At 33.4% G+C, this 25,820-nt stretch overlaps 1 protein-coding gene across 2 annotated transcripts; it reads right to left on the reverse strand.

Moving 5' to 3' along the window:
* Positions 1 to 3: 3 nt before the first annotated feature.
* LOC115977935 (alcohol dehydrogenase-like 4) lies at positions 4 to 4,634 on the reverse strand. 2 transcript variants are annotated; one of them, XM_031099968.1, is made up of 10 exons: positions 4,452 to 4,634; positions 4,215 to 4,351; positions 4,043 to 4,092; positions 3,298 to 3,626; positions 2,237 to 2,319; positions 1,818 to 1,893; positions 1,547 to 1,608; positions 1,276 to 1,371; positions 502 to 663; positions 4 to 402 (listed from the first exon to the last, which is right to left on the reverse strand). In XM_031099968.1, the coding sequence occupies exons 1-10, from the start codon at positions 4,507 to 4,509 to the stop codon at positions 292 to 294; spliced, it is 1,164 nt and encodes a 387-aa protein (XP_030955828.1). In that variant the 5' UTR covers positions 4,510 to 4,634; the 3' UTR covers positions 4 to 291. The 2 variants fall into 2 exon arrangements, with proteins under 2 accessions (XP_030955828.1, XP_030955829.1); XM_031099969.1 differs by lacking the exon at positions 502 to 663.
* Positions 4,635 to 25,820: the final 21,186 nt, after the last annotated feature.

Genomic DNA, 25,820 nt, shown 5'->3' on the forward strand with positions numbered 1-25,820 from the left:
TTAAGAAGCTGTACCTAGTCAAAAGAGTTAGAAAATAAGTTTAGCCAAGCATAAGCTGTTGAAATAAAGCGTAGTACTATTGATAATACATCCATATGATTATATTATTATACTGTTAAGGTCTATTCAAGGTGGAAGTCTTCTTCTCACAAAAACAAAATAAATTAGTAGTCTAGAATGTGTAGGCACGATTTCGAAATCTGTCTGCATGCATATATGATATAACTCTGTTCCAAGAGGAGTTTAGCTTATTGCTCTTTATCCATGGCGTGTAGGGATTCTATGGAAGGCTTAAAGGTGTAGCATGCATCTCACTGATTTGCCGTCTATAAGCAACTGAAATGCTTCGTTTATCTTCTCAAATGGAAGCTCATGTGTAATAAACTCTTCTAAATTCACCACCTGAAATTGACCCCATAGCACAAACGTTAAGATTGATGCTATAATCATAAAAAAAAATTATTAAGCATTAACATTCCTAGACCACAAAGAGCTACTGACCCCTTGCATGCACTCTTTGGCAAAATTAGGCAGCTGGGTCTTCCCTTTGAAACCTCCGAAGACTGATGCGATTATTACGCGACCAGTAAACAACTCCATTGGATGTAGGGGAAGCATTTTTGGGCTTGTATGAATCCCCAATATCACAGTCAATCCCCAGCCCTGCTCATTCATGGGCCAATATTTGCTTAGTGAAAGAATTTTATTAACTCAGGGATACACATTTTTTTTCAAGATTCTTTTTCACTAAGTTGATATGATTGGTATAAAAAAAGTAGTGTATTTTTTATTATTTTTTTAAAATTTATATAAGTAGTGTCCTATTTGAAATATTTTGAAAACACAATGAATCGATAGTGTGGTGAATGAAACTTGAGAATTCTGGATTTATGATGTTTTTTAAGTTCATCAAATCCACCACTTGGATGTTGCGGAATGCGGAAGGGACAAAAAGTAGTGTACGTTGACAAGTTTTGAATAAGTTATGAACATAAAATGTTTGGCTTTCCTTTAGTGCTTTGGGCACAAAAATGACACGATCTTGACATGTATTTTGAAATAAACACATGTTAGTCTTGTGTCCCATTTTGTACACATAAGGAAATTGTCTTTAGAAAAAAGAAAAAAAAGAAAAAGAAAAAGGAGAGGTGTGAGCGTTGCTAAAAGACAAATTGAATATGAGATCCAAATTAGCAGTACAAATAGTGAAAAGTTTTATGTTTTGGTCAAACAATTGAGTGGAATAAAACAAAAAGGAAGTTTAATAAAAGGCACCTCATGTGTAGATAAGAAGGCCTCCCGCAAAACCTCCGAGATTCCTGCACACTCGAAGCTGTAGTCAACCCCTCCACCTGTCATTTCCCTTATACACTGCGACCACAATCAAGCATTCTCATTTTTTAATTTTTATTGAACTTCTCGTACTCTTTTGTTGGTTCGTTTTTGGATGGTGATGAAATACAAGTTTGTGGTCTTGAATTCTACACTTAACTCAAGAAATAGTTAAGATAAAAAATTTAGTTTGTGATTATAGTAATTCACTAACCTCATGAACTGGCTTCTCAAAATCCCTTGGATTAATAGTGTCTGTGATTCCCATGGCTCGCCCTATACATCACATGCACACACAGCGTAAACTACAAATTTGTGGGGATGAAACTTTCCACGATTAATCGATTATTATGATAAAACACCATCATCATTATTTGTACAATTTAGCACAAAACATAGAGCAATCAGCAATTCACTTCGTGAATAACAAAGTAGTGAGATACAAACTATGTTTGTACCAAGAAAGTATTCAAGTTAGTAAGCACCTTTGGTGAATTTGTTGGGATTGATATCAACACCAATTATTTTTGTTGCTCCTCGTGCTCGTGCTCCTTCAGCAACCTGCACCATATTTTTAATTGTATTAGTTTTAGGATTTTGTTAATGAGTTTCATAAAAGTACAAATTGACATGCATTTAATATCTTATTATTAGATGCTCTTTTATATATTTAAGATATAAAATCAAATTTTTCATAAATTAATATTATAAAAAAAAAAAAAATGTTTGTATGGCAGATGCAATTATAGCTAGTAATAAAGAACTTGTTTTTTGGATAGCAATGGAGGAGTGTCTTTTAGTAAAATGTGCCTCATTAAGTGAAAAATTAGTATTCATCTAATGATGCGATTTTGATTCATATTAATATGTAACTTACTCCCATTAAAAAAAAAGTGTAACTTACAGCGAGTCCCACGGCACCTAAACCAAAAATTGCCACGGTTGACCCAGCCTTAACATTGGCAATATTCCATGCTGCTCCAACTCCTTGATCAAGTTCCAAGAATTTCGCATGTCAAAACAAATCACAGCAGAAGTGAGAGATTTCAAACTACTGGTTTGTAAGCCTAATTGCAGGCTATGAATATATTACTGAATAATATTTAGATTACCAAAGTTTCGAATAATTACTTGTATTTTTTTTTTTTTTATAACTTATAATGAATACTGAATGGTACTTATGTAAATATTTTAATAGTGACAAGAAATTTTAAATTCTTTTACACTGTTAGAACTTGTGAGATTTAACTTTTTGTGAAACCTAGTTATGTGATATTAATTCTTCAACTTTTTTACTTTTTCTTTATGTGAGATTTTTACTCACATATGTATATCTAGCATTATTATAAAAATGTATTTTCTTTATTATTTATCGGATTGGATATTATAAGACCTTCTCTCTCTCTATATATATAACTTTTTTATTTTTTCTTTATGTAAAAATTTCACACATATGTATACCTAGTATTATCATACAAAGATTTAATTTCTTTATTCATTTAAAGTTGCCCAAAACGTCTTTTTTTTTTTTTTTAATATTAAATATATTTTTAAACTTTTTATTTATTTTTTCTTTTACATAAATTTTTCACTTACATATGCATACTAGTATTATTGTACAATGATTTAATTTCTTTATTAATTTAAAGCTGCACATAACGTCATGTTGTTTTAAATGGAGATAACTTGATTTTATGATGAAACTTATTTATTTATTTATATATTAATATGTACGTATAGCATAGAGGTATACATAATATCGTACACTTATATTAATTATTATTCATAAAATAAGATTTTAAAAGAGGTGATATCGTATGTATCTTGACATTGGAGACAAATTGATGTTTATCAATTATCATAAATGGGAAGATCCTCGAGTCTCATAAAAGGCACGTGGCAACTATTATACAAAGCCACCACACATAAACACACACACATAGAGGTGTGATTCTTAGTTCTTACCTGTAGAAACACCGCAGCTTAGCAATGTCATCGTTTTGAGAGAAGCATCAGGGTCAATCTTGACGACGCAAGCAGACTCAACCACTGTGTACTCACTGAAAGTTGAGGTGTTGAGAAAATGGAAGATGGGTTTTCCTTCTTTACACGAAAACCTACTCTTGCCATCATTGACCATCACAGTCATGAATGGGTTTACTCCAGCTCTCTCACACATGTTAGTTTTCTCACACTTGCAGTACAGGCAATCCCCACACTCTCCGTTGAAAATTGGAACAACATGGTCCCCTTTTTTTATGTCCATTACACCTTCACCTACGCTCTCAACAATCCTGCAACCAAAGATTGTGTCCAAAAAAGTTGATCTAGTTGTACTTGTCCAAAAGTTGACCGGATGCAAACTCAGATCACATGCTTTGATAGATATTATGATAAATTATCACTTATTCTTTAAACCTTAAGTTGTTAAGAGATTAATTTAATAATTTACCCATTATCCAAATAAAAATCCTCTTTTCAATCTAGTATTTATAACATGTCAAATATAAAAAGTCATGTATGATAGTTACCATTGATAAAACTTGAATAATAAAACTGGACAGTGGATTTTTATTTTCCTTATTTTAAACTAATCATAAAACACAGGAGGCTAGATAGGCAAAAAGTTTTCAAAGTGATTTCTTATACAATGAATATGGATAATATATAGCATGTTGATTGTTGAAGCCATGAGATCATGGTGTCTTACCCGGAAGCTTCATGGCCAAGAATTCGAGGGTACGCTCGCTGAGCTTCATTCTTCAACAAATAACGAGGATTGTGCCAGAAGTCAGAGAGAATTAATCTAAATTGGTGCATTCAAATTATATTATAGATAAAGTTGTTGAATGTCGGTTTGACATGTATATACTAATACATACCTCCCCTTGCCAAGCGCTGAGATCTGTATGACATATTGAAGTAAAGAGGATCTTGATCCGAACCTCCATTTTCTGAGGGGGATCCACTCTCACTTCTTCTATCACAAATGGCTCACCCGGACCCCATGTAATAGCAGCTTCAAACCCACCATACAAAATGAAAATGAGCACTATTATAAATCAATAATGATTGTGCAAAGAGAGAGAGAGAACACGTATGATAGCTGAACCTCTTACCTTTGCAGGTGATGACCTTCCCTGTTGTCTCACTTGGGTTGCGCAAACCATTTTCCATCTTTCTCTCAATGTTGTAGTATTAGCTAATATTGCTGATCACCAGCTTGCACAGGAATTTGTATGATGCTTCTTCTGGCTCTTTGTTTTGCTTATTAATTTGTTCCTTAAATTCTTGTGGCACCAACACCACTATCCCTGACTCTGATTTTATAATTAATATCAAGAAATGAATCCACTAGGTTACGATAGAGTCGGTCGAGCTTGTGAATTACATTACCAGTAGGGGCAATATTGACCGATAAGATTTAAAGTTTTTTTTTTTTTTTTTTTTTTTTTTTTTTTTTTTTTTTTTAGAGCAGCAAGAAGCTTTCGGTGACATATCACATACGGGTACGGCATGGGAGGGCGCAGCAGAGTAGGCCTAATATTAAATTTATTTCTAACTAATGGATCGGTAATACGTGCATAGAAAAATTTAAAATAATATATTTTTTGTCAATTTTAATTTTTTTCTAAATGTGAAATTTAATAATTACCTTAGTTATTAATAAATATTTATTATACTAACTAATGTGTAACCTATACATACACATGAATACATTTAAAATTAAACAAATTTTTTTTCATAAAAATATAAAGAAGTAATCAAATTATTTTTTAAAAAGGTAAAGGTAAGTAGTCACATGTTAAAATTCTTACCCAAATTTAATATTATTTATGATAATTTTTTTTTCTAATTTTTAATAAGATATAACATGTGGTGATCTTTGTTGTGTGGTGATTTTTATTGAGTATATGTGATTGATTATTTATTTATTTAAATTTTATAGTTTATCAATATTAGACTCTTAGTGTTTTGCACTAATTAACTCACTAGACATAAAAATTAAAAAACTTAGGTGGAAACATGACACAAAATTAGTTGACAATTGAATTCTAATTTGGAATCTAATTGAATTCCTTTTAAGCTTTGACTTTAATTATATATATAGATTGTGTTTATATATGAAACTATAATTCTACATTATGCATTTATTATTAGGAAAAAGTTAATGAATACTTTAAGAGCATTGATTTATTAAATATTTTTAAAATTTTTTATGGGAAAAGAAAAAATTTACCGATTTTTTTGATAGAATTTTATATTTTTAATAAAAATGGTATTAAAAGTTTTCTAAAATGTTTCATTAACAAATGTCCTAAAGACATCTGTTAAAAAGAACCCTTATTATCATTATGTCTGTATATGGAATTATGTAGTCTACCATATAAAGAAAATATGTCGTATGGAGATTTTAATGACGAGTTTAAATATATAATTAAATTTAAATTCAATAAAAAAATATTTTAGAATAATGACATTAAATTATGATACCTTCTCAAAAGCTTATGTGACACAATAAATAAATAAATATATATACACCAAATATGTGACATACTATTAATTATGAAGTTAATTAAGTGTGCGTTTGGCAAAAATTTTTTTCCAACTTATTTTATTATTCAGCTTATTTTTGTTCTATTAATGAGTCCCATTGCAATTTTTAATACTATTCATGGGTCCCACTGAACAATTTTAGGTAACTCTTACTTTTATTTACAGTACTTTCAATAAAATTTTTTTAGTTTTAACAAAATAAGCGTATCCCAAATGAACTCTAAAAGTCAAATGACTTTAGTTTTATATATATTATAGATTTTTTTAGGTATTGTACATTAGATTATCTAGTTAAATTTAAATAGATCATATGGTTAAATTTAATTATTGTTAATTAAAGATAGATTATAACATATTGATCAATGTAATTACATAATTGATTTAATTAAGAAATCCAAGTTACAATAATTAACTGTGCCTAAATTTTAGCAGCGATATTTCCTTGTCATTGACTCCTTTTTGTTTACTCCTTCCTTCATTTTCAACTATGTCATTTTGTCCAAAACAAACGGTGCTAATCTATCTATAATTCCCATTAAAAAAAAAAAGAAAAAAGAAAAAAGAAATGCTAACAAGTGCCCTTAGGGCATTAGTTAATAATCCATTTTAAGAAAATTTTGACATTACTTTTATGGAAAATAAAAAAAGTTATCAAAATATTAATTTTTTTTTCATTAAAACTTTCTTTAATTAAATTGTTAACCAAAGTACACTCGTTTGCATGATCTTAAATATATATATATATATATATATCTTTAATTATTAAGTCAATGCTCCGTAGTTTTCTCCAAAAAAAAAAAAAAAAAGTCAATGCTCCGTAATTTCATGGAGAAGCAGGCCATATCAAAAAGATAAAGAAACCGTACACGCTTCTCCCATTTAGTATGGTAACATTTTTTTAGAAGAATTTATTATATTAACTTGATGGAACATAATCTCGGTTTTATTGAACAAATAGAGTTTTCATATAGTAATTTATATGACAATTTTGCACGATTTATTTGAAAGAATGTAATTTTCGAAATATTTTTTATTTAGTCAAACAGAATTAAAATACAAAGCTTGCAGGCAAGTGGTAACAATGACGAACTGAAACTACAACTTCAAAAGCGACATGCTAATTAAATACTGAACCGTAGATCTATATATATACGGAAGCACAATAATATCATGTTGAAAGTAATATTAAAGCAAAGTAGAACCAGCCAAGAATGCGGTATTGCAGTTATAATTAAGGTAACTTAAAAGCAGTAGTAAAGCAGTAGAACCAGTCAAGCAGTATATATGAAAGCAATTAAAATTTAGAACCGTCCAATATGACGGTAGCAACAAGTAGTATAATAAACTGAAAATTGAAAATACTTGTTATTGAAAATAGAATAAAACACTTACAGTAGTAGTAGTGGTTACAAGATTGAAACAGTTTAACAGCTTAATAGTTACAAGGCTTGGAACTAGTTCTAGTTATAAGGTTGTAGGGATAGTAGTAGGAAATCCTAAGTTGGAAACAAGGAACTCTCTCTAGAGAAAGGCTTCTAAAAGAAAGAAGTTCTGAAGAAAGAATTATTTTTAACAACATGTTTAATAGACTCTCTAGAATCTTCTGTGAGATATGAATCCCACCATCCACGAAGAGTACCAAAAAAACCAGTAGCAAGGTCAACAATTTCAGGGTGATCAAGATTATGATTATTAATATAAGCAATTCCAACCATAGACATATGACTCATTTTATTAATGATTTCTTGTTCAGACAAACTGTCAATATTCCATTCATAAATTTTATCAGCAGAAACAGAAAACTGGGTTTGGAAAGGTCTTTCTTCAAACTGCATATCGGAGTAGGTTTTGAATACCAATTTTTTGTAAAAGACATGGGTTTGGAATTTCCAACAAATCTTTTGATTTCTGGTAGATCATCATCAAAAACCTTTTTTGCATAAACAAAAGAAACAGTATCGGAATTTGTATTTTTTTCAGAAACAATTTCTTTTTCATTTTTTGAAATAGTGCAAGCAGCAGGAGTACTTGTAGAAGTACTTTCATTTTTTACCTTTAAATTGGAAAGCATTTTCTCAACAATGTCAAGAGTTTTGGCTTGAGAAGTTTTAAACTTCAATTTTTTTATCTTGACTGGGTAAATCAATCAAAGGTTTCTCAGTTTTTGAAACAGGAGTTTTTTCAACAATTTTTTCTTCAATGTGGTCAAGCTGTTGACCAATAATATACAAAGATTTATTAGTAAAATTGTTTTGTTCAATAAGACTAATAATGAGAGTTTGATCATCAGCAATTTTGAAAGGGGAGGCCTTAACATCAATCTTCTTAGTGGTTATCAAAATTGTCTCAAGAGGAGGATGACTAGACCTAACAATGGTTTTATCTTCTTTAACAAAATTTGATTTTTTTATCACATTCAAATAATTTTTTGAAATTTCATCTTTTGGAACATAATGGTTTTCAAGAAAATAAAAAAACAAAATATGTTTTTTTAATTGATTCATCTTTTCTAACAATTTTCTTTTAACACGGTCTTTTTCAGACTGAGTAAAATTATTTTGGTAGTATTTTCTTTTATTTCTGTTTTTAGCAAGCATAAATTCATCATACAGGGAAACCATATCAATTTCAAAACTTTCATCCAAAACATTCAAAACTCTTAATTGATTTTGGAAAACATGATTTTCAATAGAAGGAAAATCAGAATAAGATGGACAAACAGATTTAGTGTCATCTTCTTCTTCATTAGCAGTTTTGCTATACGGAGAGGAAGCTTCAGGTTTAGTGGAATAGCAAACAAAGCTAATTTGAGATTTATCACTTGAAACACCTTTTAACTTTAAATTAGTGGGTTTTTCAAAACTCTTTTGCAAAAATTTGTTGAGATCTTGATCTCTTTTTGAAATACTTTCAGATCCAGCAAATGAATGTCTTCCTTCGTTGATCCTCAAAGGTTGATTGTTTTGAAAACTTATTTTAACAGTACCATCAAGATATTGCTGAATATGAGTGAGATCTAGCTCATCAAAAGCAGGTTTAGCAAGAGGGGATTCTTGTTCCAACAACCATTCAGTAGGAAGCTTAACATCTTGCCATTGAATCATTTTTGGAACTTGAACTTTAGCATCAGGGGTTGAACATTGAATTAACATGGTTTTACCAGAAGGTTCTCTATTAATCTTAGCACCGGGGTTCAATTGAGTACCCAACAATCTGTAATAAATGCAATAAATCAAAGCAAAAGGTTTACTATCTTCTTCCATGTGATAACCAGATGAGGCAATATTCAAAGTTAAAGCTTTAACAATATTGGGATTATCCAAAGTAAGAGTAATATCAGGATAATAGTTAAAATATACAGGACCATCATACATAGAAGCAGTAATCATACCAAGAATGCTATCTTTAAAGTTCTTAAATCTAACATCTCTTAAACACATGAGAACAGAAGCATTTATTTCTTTTCTAGTAAGTGGTTTAAGAGCAACTTGAACCATACCAATATGCAAATAACTGAATTTTTTAGTGGCAATAAATTCACTAATATTTCTCTTGGAAAACAAGCAACATTTTTCATGAGTTTTTGAAATAGAGAATATTTGTTCAATAGTTCTAGCTTTGTAAGCAGAATGAAAAGCATTTTCAGTCCAACTAGTTTTGTAAACAATTTTAGTATCAATCTTGGGGATATTCCATTTCTGGAAATCAGGAAACAACTTGTTGCTACCGCCATCTTGAACGGTTCTAAATTTTAATTGCTTTCATATATACTGCTTGGCTGGTTCTACTGCCTTACTACTGCTTTTAAATTACTTTAATCATAATTGCAATACCGCCTTCTTGGCTGGTTCTACTTTGCTTTAATATTACTTTCAACATAATATTATTGTGCTTCCGCCTTCAGCTTGGTGTCCCTTTTCCCCATTTTGGTATCAGAGCCATTCTTTTCTGGCTGGTGATAGCATTGTTGTGTCTTTATTTCTTATCTGTGTCTACTCGAAACTTTGAACATAGAAAGCAGCACAAGACCATGGGGACTTGTTTTTCCTTATGAGCTTTTTTTTTTGAAGTAAATCATTGATTTCTTTTTTGCAAAACTCAACTGTTTCAGCATTCATTTGAATAGGACGAGCTTTAGTAGGAATATTATTTTCATCAAAATCTTTAACATAAGGCAAGTCAACAGTATGTTTTCTTCTATGCCAAAAAGCATTAGGAACATTAGAGCAAACATCATCAATCAGGATTTTCTGAAAATTATCAATTTTTTATTACAATAATTTATCAGAAAGTTGTTCAGCAATTTTCTTGTATCTTACTTCTTGTTGAAGGAAGTTAAGATGTTTGGTTTTAGCATGAATCAAATTTAAAGCATCAACATCAATTTCAAACTTTGAAGCAAATTTGAATTTTACTTTCTGTCCAAAAGGACCAGTAGTAATTCCATCATGTTCAACAAGAAAAAGATACAAAGCATTTATAAATGGCAGACCAAGAATCACTTTATCAGTCATGTTTTTAACAAGGACAGAAGGAATCTTGAAACAGACATTACCATGACAAATATGAGCATTATTCAATTCATATTTAATCTTCATTTGACTACCATTAGCAGAAACCAATTTTTCAGTTGATTTTTCAAAATATTTTGAAGGAACTAATCCTTCTTAGATACAGTTCATATCCGCACTGGAATCAATCATAGCAAAAGCATTAAAAGTGATAATAATGATCTTAAACAAGAATTTTTATTGTTAAAAATTGATAAAAATCTTAATAAATCTGATAATGAATAAGATGAACAAGATGAGCACAAAGATGAAGATGAATCTAGTCAACAGGCTCTTCTTTCTGATAAAGGTATTGTTGATAATTCTCAACTTAATGTTGTTAATAAAGTACTTCCTTCAAAATGGTTTACAAAAGTTAGAATTGTTGTTTCCAATGATTATTATTCCCATGATTTTCTAAAAATTACTTTCAACATACTACTTGTTACTACCGCCATCTTGGACGGTTCTAAATTTTAATTGCTTTCATATATAGTATTTGATTGGTTCTACTGCATTACTACTGCTTTTAAATTACTTTAATTATATATATATATATATATATATATATATATCTACTATAAATCATACGTGGCAGGTTATTATTGATAGGAAAAAAATGAATGTTAGTGGTAAATTTAAATTAGAATTAATAACAACTTACCACTATAGTTTGTTGTATAAATATTATGAAAACGTAGTAGAAGTAACACTTCTCATTACTAAATCGACAAGTTGTAAATGATAAACAATAAAATAATATCGGTGGTAAGCGAAACAACTTAAAAAATAAACCTTAGCAAAATTTGTTGCGACTAAATATTGTAGATAATATTTTTATTTTTATTTTTTATACAAGGTAGAAATTTTATTTTAACTTAATTTAAGTGTATATGTGTGTGAAACTCCCTTCTGGAGATTTGAACTCTAATCCTTATTCTTTATACTCTACTTGTGGGATGACTATCGTACTAAAAGTGTATGATGGAGGCATATATGTAATATTTTAATAATTGTAAAATTTATTATGAAAAATGTTGTGTAGGTAGCTTTATTTATTGCTGAATTGTGATAAAAAAAATGTCAAAATATTAAAAAGGGATGAAAGCTGTCAAACGTACAAAACTTAGAGTTTTAAGTGGGACCCACTTTCTTCTAGCTTTAAAATGACGTAAAAGTAATGTGTACTATATGGACATATGGGCTTTTCATAAACAGTGGAGAGACTTTCTCATTTGTGTGAGGGGTAAAATCGAGATGAAGGAAAATTGAGAGGGGGCAAATTGCATTTAAGCATTATTTATATCCCCCCGGCTCCGCAGTGGATATAGCCATATAGATATAGGTACACACCTAAGAATTAATATTGAAAAATTGTATCTCTACTGTATGGGGCTCGCCTCTACGTGATTGAGACTGAGAGAGGGAGTATAGTCCGGCACTGTACAATAATTTTCCCTCTCTCCCATATCATTTATTTTGCATTAAAATACATGCAGGTGCATATAATTGGACATGATAGTAAATGTAAATGAAAATAATACGCAGTAAATATTGGATAAGAAGGGTACAAAAAACACTATCTGAAGTCCCAAGACAAAAATACTCTATTTCTTACTTTTGTAGCACCTTGCACATGCTTTCTTGTCCCACATAATTAATAAAACCAAAACAAATTGAAGCAACCTTCCATTTGTAGTTACAAATTTCCTACATTGCAATGTGCAATGGAACTAGCACTCACTGACTACACCTCTGCCTTCTATGGCCAGGCTGGCTTGCCATTAAATAAAGGAATAGGTAGGTTTATCTTCAGAAACCAAACGCCAAATCTGTCGACCTTTGGCCAAGTCACATGTTGTCATTATAGATGGGTTGATCAAGTTGTGCTTGCTCAAAAAACATTCCTATTTAGTGAAAAACAAAATTATTCTGTCGACCTTTCTGTGGGTTGGAAAAGATCTATAATAGGAAAAATTCAAAAAGATAAAATTAGTTGTGTCATCTCAATTTTCCAGATTGAGACGAGGGACATGTGATTTGACAATGACAAGAGTTAATGTGATCTGATTTACTATATTGCATGGTTTTGTTTTTTAAATATATCCTTCTCTAATTTCTACAAAATGAAGATCTAAATTTGATTTGCAAATTTTCTGATTTGGACAACTTTCAATTAGATTGGACTGCTGTATAACCTCCTTGCATAAGTTTTTTGAGAAACACTTTGGTTGATCTTTGCTTGTTACATGCAATTTATATATAAGAGTCATGGGATCCTTGTCATTGTGGTTTTTATTTTTTATTTTTTTTTTAAGACAGTTTCTTCATCTTTTGGTTATTGGAAATTGGAATTTCACTTTTGCATAATTTCCATAATATATCTATCATTTTCCGATTCTTATTTCTTGCGCTGTGTCTTGCACCGGATAATGGATAATAAAATAACATTTATAGAGGGGTGAGTTCCTGAAATTTATTGCTCAATTTTCCATTCTGGAGGTCATGAACAAGTCGCAATTTGCTAACTAGAAAAAGCTGGCACATCGTTGATGGCATGAAGCAATCAATTGACAAGACCTGGCTGATCTACCACCTACGAAAGTTTGTGTGCATCATCAATACGCAGTGAAATTTTGGGTAATTGGATAATGTAAACTACAGTATTTTGGCTATACGCAATGCTAGAGTGGCCCCATTTGGTAAGTTCCATGGGCGTCGTAGTATTAGAACATTTATATTAGTCCGTGTCCGTGTAAAATTTTTCACCTATTTTAGTATAAAAATTTATTTTATTTTATTTTACACAATAATTTTTTTCAAAACATTTATATCAAATTATTTATTTTAAAAGGCATTTCAATAAAATACTCATTCTTCATTTATTTTTTATTATTTTATCTAATGATTATACTTTTTTAATTTAAACTTATTTTCAAGCAACCACCAAAACTAGTGGCTCTAGTAGCGGAGCCACTGGTGCTGGAGGTCCGATAATTGGACCATTGGAATAGTTGCGCAGATGACCATTGCTAGAGTGGTGTCTCCGGTGCTTGGACCGCTAGCATCAATGGTTGAAATGACAGTTTTGGTTATTGGACCTTTGGCATCAGTTGCCAATACGGTGTCTCCGATAACCAGAATGGCGGTTCAAGTGACTGAATTACAATGCGGTAAATTCAAATATAATGGTCATATTTTTTAATTTAATGATTTCAATATAAACATTTAAGAAAATTCCTAATAGACTAATTAGATTAGTTAGTAAAAACTAAAACAATTTGGTTCTTCTGTAAATAAACATAGATGTTGGGGTATTTGTAAAATAGGAAGCTTCCTAGAATTTTCCTACCCCACGTGATTGGCTAGCTTTTCAAACTTTGCCTTTCATTTGATTTGTACTTGGCTTGGAATACCACGAAGAGTTTGATAAACAAGGACACTTCTTTCCTCAATGTTAGGGTACCTTTTTTTTTTTTTTAAAAATTTTTTTTAACACCTATTTTTGTTTAAATACTACCTATTTGTTTTTAAACATCACCAACAAATTATAGGGTTTCTCTAAATATTTTTGCCTATTATTATGCTAGCCCACAACTATTCTTCCTTCCACCACAAAATTGGGCTACAAATATAAAACGTTATAAGACCCAATATTTTTTGTAAAACCTATAATTTAGATTCATCCCCAAATTATTTTATTAAGCGAGTTAAAATCTCATTCTCTTTAAAGCCCAAAAAAACTTATGGTTGACAATATTTTAAAACCCAATGATTCAAGGCCATGACAAAACAGTTTTATCAATGGAATTCAAATCCATAATCAAAACCCATGGTTCAATCTCATGGTAAATTATTTATCAAAAAACTCAATTCTCATTAGCAACATTAAAAGCTTAGTTTTCGCTGGCAATATAAAAAAAACTCAGTTTTCACTGGCAATATCAAAAAGCTAAATTCTCATTGATAACATTAAAAGCCCAGTTCTCACTGACAATATTAAAAAACCAAATTCTCATTGGTAACATTAAAAACCCAGTTCTTACTGTCAATATCAAAAAACTCAATTCTCATTGGCAACGTTAAGAGCCCAGTTCTCATTGGTGATGTTTAAAAGCCTGACTCACATTGGTACTATTTAGTGAAAAATCCAATATTGTTAATACTTGGGAAATACCATATGATTGAATTACCTATACCCATAACCACAATTGTTTTGAAAAAGCTTGAATGCTCATATGTTTCCAAATTCATGGGAAATTATGATTATTCTACGGTCATTATTCATAATTCCATGATAATTATTCATACTACAAGCTCATCATTTAAATTATGACATGATTATTGGGAACCATAAACATTACTTATGATATGAAATTCATCATTTCAAAATAATAAATATTATTTACAAAGATTTTTGAAATAATTAAGCTTATGCTATCATTTTAAATATTACAAATCATTGCCCAAAGATACATTACAAATATCTATCAAAACCCAAACTACATTTAATATCCTCTAACAATAAGAGTCCATGAGGGATGAAAACCCATGGCAATTATGTCAATGATGTCCATTTTGTAGGTCCAAATATGTGATAGAAGGAGAACAAGCCCAGAGAAAAAGGACATAAGCACAGCCCAGCCAAAGGGTCCAACCCACGTGAACAAGCCCAATCCAAAGTTCTAGCCAAGGCAGAGGACTGAACTAGCCAGCCAGCTTCCTTCTTGTTCATCCTTGACTAAGGTTCAGTTGGAGATTTCCTTAAGGGACAACCAAATCTCTAAGAATGGACTAAGGGCTGTCCCATCAACTTTTTGCCCTTGTCTCCCTAACATGAACAATGTCCAGATGTTGTACTAATAGCTAAAATCTAATGGGTACTGGGATTTCATCATCTTCCTCAAAGCTCTATCTCCAATGGAAGGAAGCCGTAACCAAGTTACTCAAATCTCAACAAATCAATTCTATAAAAGCCAAAAATGTTCAAGAATTGGTTCATGTGCCAAGCCCATGAATCCTAAAGGGAAAAATTTGGGAAAATGTGGTTTGGAGCGTATAAAGGGATCTCCAGCAGAATCCTCTATAGTAGGACCAAAATTTGAAACCTGGCTTGGGGTGCTAAATCCTACTTTCTAGGGCCCAAATCTTAGTTGCAGCACCAAGATTCTTCCTTAATACTTGCCTTAATCCTATTGGCTCAACACAACCTTAGAAATCTTAGCATTTAATGCAAGATTACCCAAATATTCATCCATGTGTCATATTGCCCAAAGAAGCGAGGCAGCCCCAAGAGAAAATTTTCCATTTATAGCCAAATCCTAGGATGAGCAGTCTGCCATTCTGCCTCCTGGCCAGCCCTACGTTTTTGGATTCTTGCTAATCACCATGCCAAATAACCCCTTTGGGTTTCATCTTAGAGCCTAACATTGAGTTTCGGCTTAGCCTCCCCAAATTTCATTCGAGGACATTAATTTCCCCCTTAACACTCAAAAAATAGGTTCATTCGAATACAATCCCAGGACTCTTCTTTCCTCTTCCACTACCATTCTCTTCTTCCTTTCCAAACCCAACTCTCTCTCTCTCTCTCTCTCTCTCTCTCTCTCTCTCTCTCTCTCTCTCTCTCTCTCTCTCTCTCTCTCTCTCTCTCTCTCTCTCTCTCTCTCTCTCATAGCTTGATCCACTCCATTACACAAATCAACCCATTGCACAAATCAACTGAGCCAAAATCCTTCCACAACTAGATGCTCAAAAACCAAAGCAACCCTATCCACCGATAGGCTTGATTGGCTATGATTTTGAGCTCCCGACATACCGATGGGCCTACATCATATTTACTTGTGGTGGTCAACTTGTATCAGCAGAACAAGGAAGAAAGAAGATAGAGAAAGAGATAGAGAAATAAAGAAGAAAATGAGAGAGACAGCAGATCGAACGTGGGAGAAGAAAAGAAAAAAATAATGCAAAGCTACAGTAATTGTGTATATATATACACAGTTACTGTAGCAAATGTGCAAATACGCACATTTATACATCCACTAGTGTGGGAGGTTTTGGAGCACGATTGTGTAAATTTCATAGCTTTTTGTATTATAGAAGAACTGATGTGAATGCTCTTAGAACATTTTTATCGTGGAATTTTTTTGTGTAAGTTCAAAAAAATTAAAACTAAATTATTTAATAAATAGTAATAATAAATTATAACATAAGTAAATAAGTAAATAATTTTAATAAAAAGAAGGCTAAATTTCAAAACTCACTCTCTAAGTCTCACTACCTTTCATTTCAGTCTTCTAAATTTGACATTTGTCATTTAAGTCCTCTAAGTTTCAAAACACCCCAATTTAGACTTCCGTTATCTTGCCATCCACTCTTGCTGTTAAATTATCAAAATTACGTTATTTTGCCCTTAATTAAAAATTTAATTTTTATTTTATTATTTATTTCCTAAAAAAAAAATTAAAAACAAAAAACTATTCGGTAAACCCACCACCTCCGTAAAATTGAAAAAAAGAAACCCCACCCCCATTCCCAATCTTTTGCCAGTTAGAACCCATTAAGCACTGTGAGACAGTAACATATTTGAAAATTCAATTCCATAAAAGGCTTGACCTTTGCTATCCCTTCTCCAAGGGCTTTCTTGTAGATAATGTCAGTGGAGTGAACTCATTGTAAGATAACAAGATAACGGAAGTCTAAATTGAGGTGTTTTGAAACTTAAAGGACTTAAATGACAGATGGATAACTTAGAAGACTGAAATGAAAGGTAGTGAAATTTAGAGGATGAGTTTTGAAATTTAGCCTAAAATGAATTACTTTAAGCTTTGATCATTTAGAGTTTAGACTTTATCAATGTTTATCTATTTTTATAATTTAAAATTCTTTTTGTATTTTGTGTTAATTTATTAATATAAGATATGAAATGAGTTTGATCATTCCTATTTGGGTTATGTTTAATCTATGTCCTAACCAGCACAAACAATATTAGCACAAAAAAAAAAAAAAAAAAAAAAAAAAAAAAAAAAAAAAAAAAAAAAAACACAAACAAAAATAAACAAAATAATTCCTCAATATCGATTTTTTCCTAGTGATAATCTAATTGAAAAAATTAACACATTCACAAATTAAATATAATAACCAAAATTGAAAATCAAAACATACACAAAAGAGTTCAAGATTTGAGAATATAAAAAAATAAACAAAAATTTACATAAGAGAACTAAGAACTTAAATAAGTGTATTGTTTTGCTTCTTTATAGTAAACTTCCTTTGGCATAATATCCTGTATGCAAATTCAGAAGCAAAAAACAATAAGTAAGATGGATTTGTTAGTCAAGAGCTTTGTAGCTTAATATTCTAATAAAATATTAATTTAATAAGATGTAACTTGAGGAAAAAAAAAAAAAAAACAGAAACAAAAACGTGGGTTGTGTCATGTGTGGGATTTAAATTTAGAAGTTTTTTATAATAGACTTTTAGTATTAATAGAATTTAAATTTGTTTTAAATTATTGTTAAATCGTGCAACTTGAGAAAAAAAAAAAAATCAGTGGCGAAGCCAGGAATTTATCTTGGGGGGGCATATATAATTTTTGAGTGTGTGTGTGTGTGTGTATGAAATGTAAAATAGTAATGTACAATACTTCATAACTTAATATGTGCTATAAACAAAAGTGTATTTAATTAAAATTAAACAATCATGAGACAAGATTGGCAAAACAATTTAATATCTTTAATCAACTATGAAATGTTAATATAGTAATATATACTGTATATTTTAATCAACTAATCAAGTACATTTATAATTTATAATGCCATTCGGTATATAATATATTGATTATTATAATTGACAGTGATCTACAACAAATATTCTTCGTCCATAATGGTCCTCCAAGACCAGTAGCGTCCAAACATGTCACCAATTGTCCAAAGAGATTATGGTCGTCCACACCATGGGAAGATATGGATGACCAATAAACACTTAGTAAATTTCTGAACTTTTTCCATAATCTCAAATGGTTAGACCACTATCTTTCATCTCGAAATGTGGGGTGAATCCCTTAAAATTCGCTCAACTCTTCCCATTAAGTCTACACATCTCCCACGATGTTAGTGGCACCTAACAAGTAGACCCACTCCAAACTCTCTATAAAAGGGACCAATCCTCACTAAACCAAGGTATGTTCGACTATTCATCCACTCACTAAACTTAAGTTCTAGAGAGAAAATTGACTTAACTATAGGAGGGTCCTTGGTCGTTGAAGCCTAGAGTATTCAGCATACTGATTTTCCACCATCATCAATAATAATAAATAATATATTATAAGGAATATAAAAAAGAAAGCAAATAAAAAGTAAAGTAAAAGATAAGTGCTACGTCCATAATATTTTCACAATAAATTATAGGTGGTTAGTTATTATTGGTTATTATTTGAATCTATCACTAAGATTATTTTTTTGCCTTCACCAATAACAACCTGTAATAACTTGCCACTTAGGTTTTGTTGTGAAAATGTTGTGGACATAGCATTTCTCAAAAAAAAAAAAAAAAAAAATCAAAAGAAAGCAAATGCAAAGTACCTGAGAAAGAGTTAAAAACAAGGGGTCCCAGTCAATTAGGGGCACAGAGCATTGCACAGTTAGGGGATGAGAGGCCCATAGAAGGTTTAATCTTTCATTCTTTCTTGTCTAGTTTAGTCACATAGTACAAAACTTTTACTTTTTATATTGTAAACAAACTATAGCACCAATGGGAGGGAAAAGGAAAGGACTGAAAAGAAAAAAAAGAAGAAGGAAAAGGCAAACGTCAAGGCCAACACACACACACACACACACAAGAAAAAAAAGAAGAAGGAAAAGGCAAACGTCAAGGCCAACACGGCCAACACACACACACACACACACACACACACACACACAGAGTCACATGTATGAGGCAAAATGTTTCTACAACTGTGTGGGGGACTTGGACACACACACACACACACACACACACACACACACACACAGAGTCACATGTATGAGGCAAAATGTTTCTACAACTGTGTGGGGGACTTGGTGGTGTGGCACATCAACAAAACTTCTGATTTTTCAATTATTCTACTGCTATAGTACAAGTAAGCCCTAGATGTGTTGGGATGAAAATTAGAATTTTTTCCCTTTTATTTGTTGAGGTAATTGTTAAAAATACTAATGTATTAATTTTAAAGATGCTGAAGGTTTAATTATTGTAATTTGTTAACATATGTATTTATGGATTGTATTTTATTTAAATGAAAATTATGTTTATTTTTAGACTTTCTTAAATATGTAAATTATCAGGTATGGGGGGCCAAAATGATAAGGTTATTTAAAAATTTTCAAACTATTTAGGATATTTCCATTTTTTTTTTTAAATTTTTGAAGGGGCCAAGTCCCCCTCTCGATCTTCAAGTGGCTCCGTCACTGATCTAAGGTAGGTAAATTTTTGGCTTATTTGGCTAAAATGTGGTACTTTTTTATTAAACAAGGATTGATGCGAATAATAAAGAGGACATATAAGTAAATTGAACAATTTTAATTTGTCCATGAATTCATTACTAAATGTATATTTTAGAATCTCCCATGATTTATTACATGTTTATAACATTAGTGTTTTTTTTTTTTTTTTTAAATATACAAGATAGAAATTTAACTCTAAACTAATTTAAGTGTATATGTGTGTGAAACTCTCTCCTGGAGATTTGAACCCCGACTCTCATCCCTCATACCCTATAAGCACTTATATGTTTAAAAAAAGAAAAAAAAAGGGTTTTCTTCAGCAAGTGTGAAGCGCATGTGAAAAAGCTAGTTGTAATTAATTTTATTTTTCAACTAAGATGATAGAATCAGTATATTTAAATAAAGAAACAGGTACAAGAAGTATAATAATGGGTCCTGCAGACACAGAAGGCTACACCCTAGCCTCGCAGCAGGACAAGATAGAGAAACTGACCCAAAAAAAAAAAAAAAACACTCCATCTAAACTGCCCTACAGCAAAGCAGTCGAAAAGAGATGTAAAAAACAATACATATGACTACACTATAGCAAAATAGCCCATCCATGGCCTAATGTGTCTGTTGGGTAGCTACTAGAGTCTGGTACTCATGTAGAAGAGATGTGGTACCATAAAGAATAATATCTGGGCGAGTGTGGGTGTTTTGAAAACAAATTTTGTTACGTGAATTCCATATGTTCCATGCTATCGTAGCCCATTGTTCCATCTTTGTACACGTGAGCCTCACGAGCATACTTCATGTTTGCATGAAGAAGTCTGAGATCTGAGCATTACCCTTTTGGACATGTCCCTTAACCAGTGCCCATACATTCTTGGCCAGAGGGCATTCCCATAATATATGCTTCATTGTTTCACTCTGCTGTTGGCACACCGCACAAATAGGGTCTATTTGCATTTTCTTCTTTCGCAGGTTGTGTTGGGTTGGCAAAATGTTCGAGCATTCTCTCCACAGAAAATTTCTCACCTTTGGTGGGGAATTTAGGGACCACACTGACTTCCACAAGTGTTCATCTGCAACAGCCAAAGAGTACTCCCCATTTAACGGGTTAAGCAACCTTAGTGCTACTCCATATGTCGACTTTACTGAGAATACCTGAGATTTATTTTCTTTCCATTCTAGTACATCATTTGCATGCAAATTTGTCACTGGGACGCATAAAATATCTACAATTGTGTGGTCCTCAAACCAGTAGGCTAGTTTATTCTTGTCCCATTGCTTTGTGTCTTTATCCACTAGTTTTCTAACCTTCACTAGTCGAGGTCCATCTCGACGAAAGCTTGCGGTTCAAGGCAGTCATTGATGGTTCAATGTCTATGTAGGTTCCACTCCCTACTCTCCATCTTGACCCTTCCAGTATTACATCACGTGCTTGCAATAGGCTCCGCCACATGTATGACTGGTTGCACCCCAGTTCTGCCTCTAAGAATGAGCATGCAGGGAAGTATCTAGCTTTGTATACATTACATAATAGAGAGTTTGGTTGGTTTATTAGCCTCCACGCTTGCTTGGATAGCATGGCCAAGTTGAAAGCATATATATACAGAAAACCCATCCTCCCTTTTTGCTTCGGGTCGCATAACTTTTTCCAGTTTATCCAATGTACTTTCTTCTCGTCACTCGTTTGTACTCACTAGTATTTCGCAATAATAGAGTTAATATCATTGCAAAGGTTCTTTGGCAATTTAAAGAGGCTCATCGAATATGTCGGTATGGCTTGCGCAATGGATTTGATGAAGACCTTTCTTCCTGCTTTCGAAATGGTTTTTTCTTTCCATCCAATGACTCGCTTTGCTATTCTCTCTCTTAGTTTTTTGAATGTATTCACCTTGTTCTTTCTTCCCACCATCGGCAAGCCCAAGTATCTCTCAAAATCAGTCACTATCTGAGCATTGAGCATGTTCCGAATCCTTTCTCATATTCCTTTATCTGTATTTGGGCTGAAGAATAATGCCATTTTTTGTCGATTTATGGCTTGGCCAGAAGCTCTCTCATATGTGCCTAGTATGTGGAGTAGACGACGCCATTCAGTCGGGGTGGCTGGGCAGAAGAGTAGGCTATCATCGGCGAAAAGTAAGTGAGAGATTGTAACTTCGTTTTGGCAAGACATGATGCCCTGTGTGTGTTGTGCTTCAATGGACTTGCGGCGCATTCTCGAAAGTCCCTCCACACAAAACAAGAATAAATATGGTGATAGTGGGTCACCCTATTTTATTCCTTGTGTTGGATGGATAAAACCTTGAGGCTATCCATTGATGAGCACCGAATAGCTTATTGAGGATACACCTTGCATGGCCAGATTTACCCACCTACTCGAGAACCCCATTTTGAGCATTATCTTGCGCAAAAATTTGCATTCGACTTGGTCGTATGCTTTACTGATGTGGAGCTTAATTTCCATGTGGCCAACCTTGCCCTGTCTTCTATTCCTTAATCTATGCAGCATCTCGTACGCTATTGAGGTGTTATTTGAGATTAGTCTATTTGGTACGAAAGCGCTTTAGGAATCTGAAATGATGTTAGGTAGAATAGGCTTAACTCGATTAGCCAAAAATTTTGAAACTATTCTACTTGCCATGTTGCTCAAACTGATGGGTCGGTAATCTACCATACATTGAGGGTCCTTCTTTGTGGGGATGAGTAGGATATGTGTGTAGTTCATCTTGCTAAGGACATGACCTGAATTTAGAATTGACAGCACTAACTCTGTAACTTCAATAATATGCCAAAATTTTTGAAAGAAGAAAGGTGACATCCCATCCGGGCTTGGCGATTTCGACGGGTGCTTCTGAAACAAGGCCCAACGTACCTCCTCCCCAACAAAAGGCCGAAGCAAGTCCTAGTTCATCCCATCCGTTACTACCTTGTCCACTACCTCAAGAATCTCATCCATGTTGCTCGAGTGAGAGGTGGAGAAAATTCTTTGGAAATAATCCTCTGCCACTCTCCTAATATTTGGTTCCTCCGTTATCCACAACCTATTATCATCCATTAATCTGGTTTTTCTGTTGCCGTTGAGACTTCATCTTGATGGAGTATCTCATTTATCTCCCCCCCCACCTTATTGATCTCCTCCAAGTTGTCGCCGTACCCCCTACCAGCCAATTCCTTAAGTGCACTTTGCTTCGCTTCCAACCTATGTTTTGTGTTGCCATAGATGTCCCGGCTCCAAGCTACTAGCTGCCCTTGGCAAAACTTAATCTTTTTGAAAGATCGGAATATTAGGCTACCCACCGGATGGTGTTGTGTCCAAGCTTCCCTTATTATGTTTTCACAACCTTCATGTGACGCCCACCGTTCTTCAAAACATTGGAGTCGTTTCCGTTGAGACCGAACCTGCTGGGTAAGATAGTGAGTGTTCAAGAGAATTGGATCATGATCAAAATATACTACCTGCAGATGGAAAACTTTGGCATGGATAAAGTGGTATTGCCACTTCGCGGTAGTGCACACTTAGTCTAATCTTTGTTCAACAAAAGCATTGCCTGGTCGGCCATTACGGCAAGTGAAAGTATATCCTTGGTACCCTAGATCTTCCAACCCACATTGCAGGAGTGTCTCTTTGAAGGCTAACATTGGTGCAAAAGGCTTAGGTAGTCGGCCCTGCTTCTCATCTGAGTGGAGTATATCATTAAAATCACCAATGCAGACCCATGGCAATGAAGACCTAGCCTGCAAGTGTTTAAGCAATCTCCAAGATTCATGCTTGTGACTACTTTTTTGGTAACCGTAAAAACCAGTTAATCGCCATGGTTGTTGGTTCTCATTCAAAATATGTGCATCAATATGGTTAGGAGAGAAAGTTTGTATGTGGAGGTTACAATTCGCTTTCCAAAACATGCCCAAACTTTCCATCACTAGGTACTGCAAAAACCAACTGGAAATTTTGACCACCACAAATTTTCGTCATCTTTACAATCGACTGCTTTGTTTCCATAAGAAACAGAATGGTGAGACCTTTACTTCTCACCAAATTAGTAAGTACATCCACTGCCCGTTGGTTTCCAAGCCCTCGATAGTTCCAGCTTATGATGATCATTGTGGTTGGCGGAGTTGCAACGCAGCCTCCACCGTTGAGATAATTGGGTAAGGAAGGTCCACCACAGTTTTGATCCATTTCCCATCCTTGGTTTTGTCAAGTTCAGTTGCTAGTCCGCAGTCTGCATGCTCTCTCTTTCGGCCCACTGTTGCTTTTGATTTCCCATCAATATCAAAGTTGTCATAGTTTTGTGGGCATACAATTCTAGTCCACTTAGGTTGCTTGGTGTAGTTAGGACTCATGCTAGTCACGTGGGGACTCTTGTGGATATTAAGGTCTGACTCCACCTCCAAAGCCACGTCAGATTGCTCATGCATGTCCTTCCTTTCGACCTGGGCTTGTGCTAAATTCATGGGATTGTATCCCTCATACTCATTGGTTACCTTATCAGTGCATTCAATATTAGAATTTTGAAACTGGTCCACGCGTATTAACTACGTTTCCGTTTCCGTCTTTACTCCATCTTTTCCTTTTTTGTCGCGGTTTAGTTTTGGTATCGCAATATCCGCTGGGGTTGCCAAGTTTGTAACCGTCGTTGTAGCTAGCTTACTAGGGTTTTCTTCTTGGGGTGAAGCCCTAGACTGTGTGCCGCCACTGCCCTGAGAGGGTTCCTCCATGCGCCGTCTGCCACCTATTTTCAGCCACTCCCTATATGGGGTCTCAGCGTTGGTTGCGGCGTTATCGCTTGGTCGTCTGTGAGTGCAAGCTTTCATTTCATGTCCCAATCGTCCACATGAGTAGCATAATCCCACAATTCTCTCATATTTGAGTCCTACCCATGCCCTATCTCTTTTCGGGCTAATCACCAGGGCTCCGTGTCACAACGGTTTTATCCAGTGGTAGATTAACCCTTACTCAAAGGAAGCGTGATTGGTCTGAGGTAAATGCCTTGACATCCACGTCCAAGACGTCCCCAAGCCCCTCACCTATCACCTTACTTGCCTATGCGTTCATCAAGTCAAAGGGCGAACCCTATAACTTGAACCCATAGCTGAATCCTGGGGAAAGAAACGTTCATTGCAGTCATTCCTTTCTCCCATCTCCTAAGGACAAGTAAATGGTTATCAAAACACCAAAGGCTGTTCTCGATAACCCACTTCAACTGGCTTTCCAATGAGAACTTGAATTGGAGAAGTCCTTCCCCTAGTTCCACTATCTTTAGGTCGTTGCCCATTCGCCATACTGTTTGAAGCAAGTTTTTTGCCACTCTAAGATTGAACGGTTTATCGCTCAAAAAGCGTCCTAGAATGCTAAGGGTGCACTCTTCCAAAATTTCTTTGCGATGGTGCACTCGTATCTTGATTTCAAGTTCCTCCTCCTCTGTTAAGGAGATCTTCTGTAGTCTTTCTAAGGATTTGAAATCCATGTCCACCACCACCAAGAGGGCAGTGTGGTAAGAAGGGCTCACCTTTATGAGAAAAAGAGCTTTTACAAGGAGGAGAAATTTTTAATAGTTAATTATGTAGGTTAAGGAATAACAATTACAAAACCAAATTTATTTTCTTAAACTAAAAGAAATAAAAATAATTGAATGGGATATGATGAATATAAAAATAATTTTTTAAAATTTTTTTGAGACGATGACGAATAAAGCATAATAATTGGATTTTTTTTTTATTTTGGGGCCAAATAACAACTTCATTGATGAAAAAAAATGGAGAGATAATGGACCCAAACAATCTCTGGTCACAAATCAAGTCAAGGAGATCAGAGAAGGTTAGGCTCACTGGGCTAAAATATTTTCGTCACTTGTAGAAAAACAAAAGATCCAAGAATAAATGATTAAATTTAATGCCAAATGCCAATCAC

The sequence above is a fragment of the Quercus lobata genome, chromosome 2, assembly GCF_001633185.2.
Source record: "Quercus lobata isolate SW786 chromosome 2, ValleyOak3.0 Primary Assembly, whole genome shotgun sequence".
NCBI lineage: Eukaryota > Viridiplantae > Streptophyta > Magnoliopsida > Fagales > Fagaceae > Quercus > Quercus lobata.

Bases quoted from the DNA above. Each gene is read 5' to 3' on its own strand.
- LOC115977935 (XM_031099968.1), bottom strand. From the start codon at position 4,509: ATGGAAAATGGTTTGCGCAACCCAAGTGAGACAACAGGGAAGGTCATC. The intron at 3,627-4,042 runs GTAAGACACCAT...CTTTGGTTGCAG, and splicing joins CTTGGCCATGAAGCTTCCGG to GATTGTTGAGAGCGTAGGTG. The intron at 1,894-2,236 runs GTAAGTTACACT...AATATGGTGCAG, and splicing joins TAGGTGCCGTGGGACTCGCT to GTTGCTGAAGGAGCACGAGC.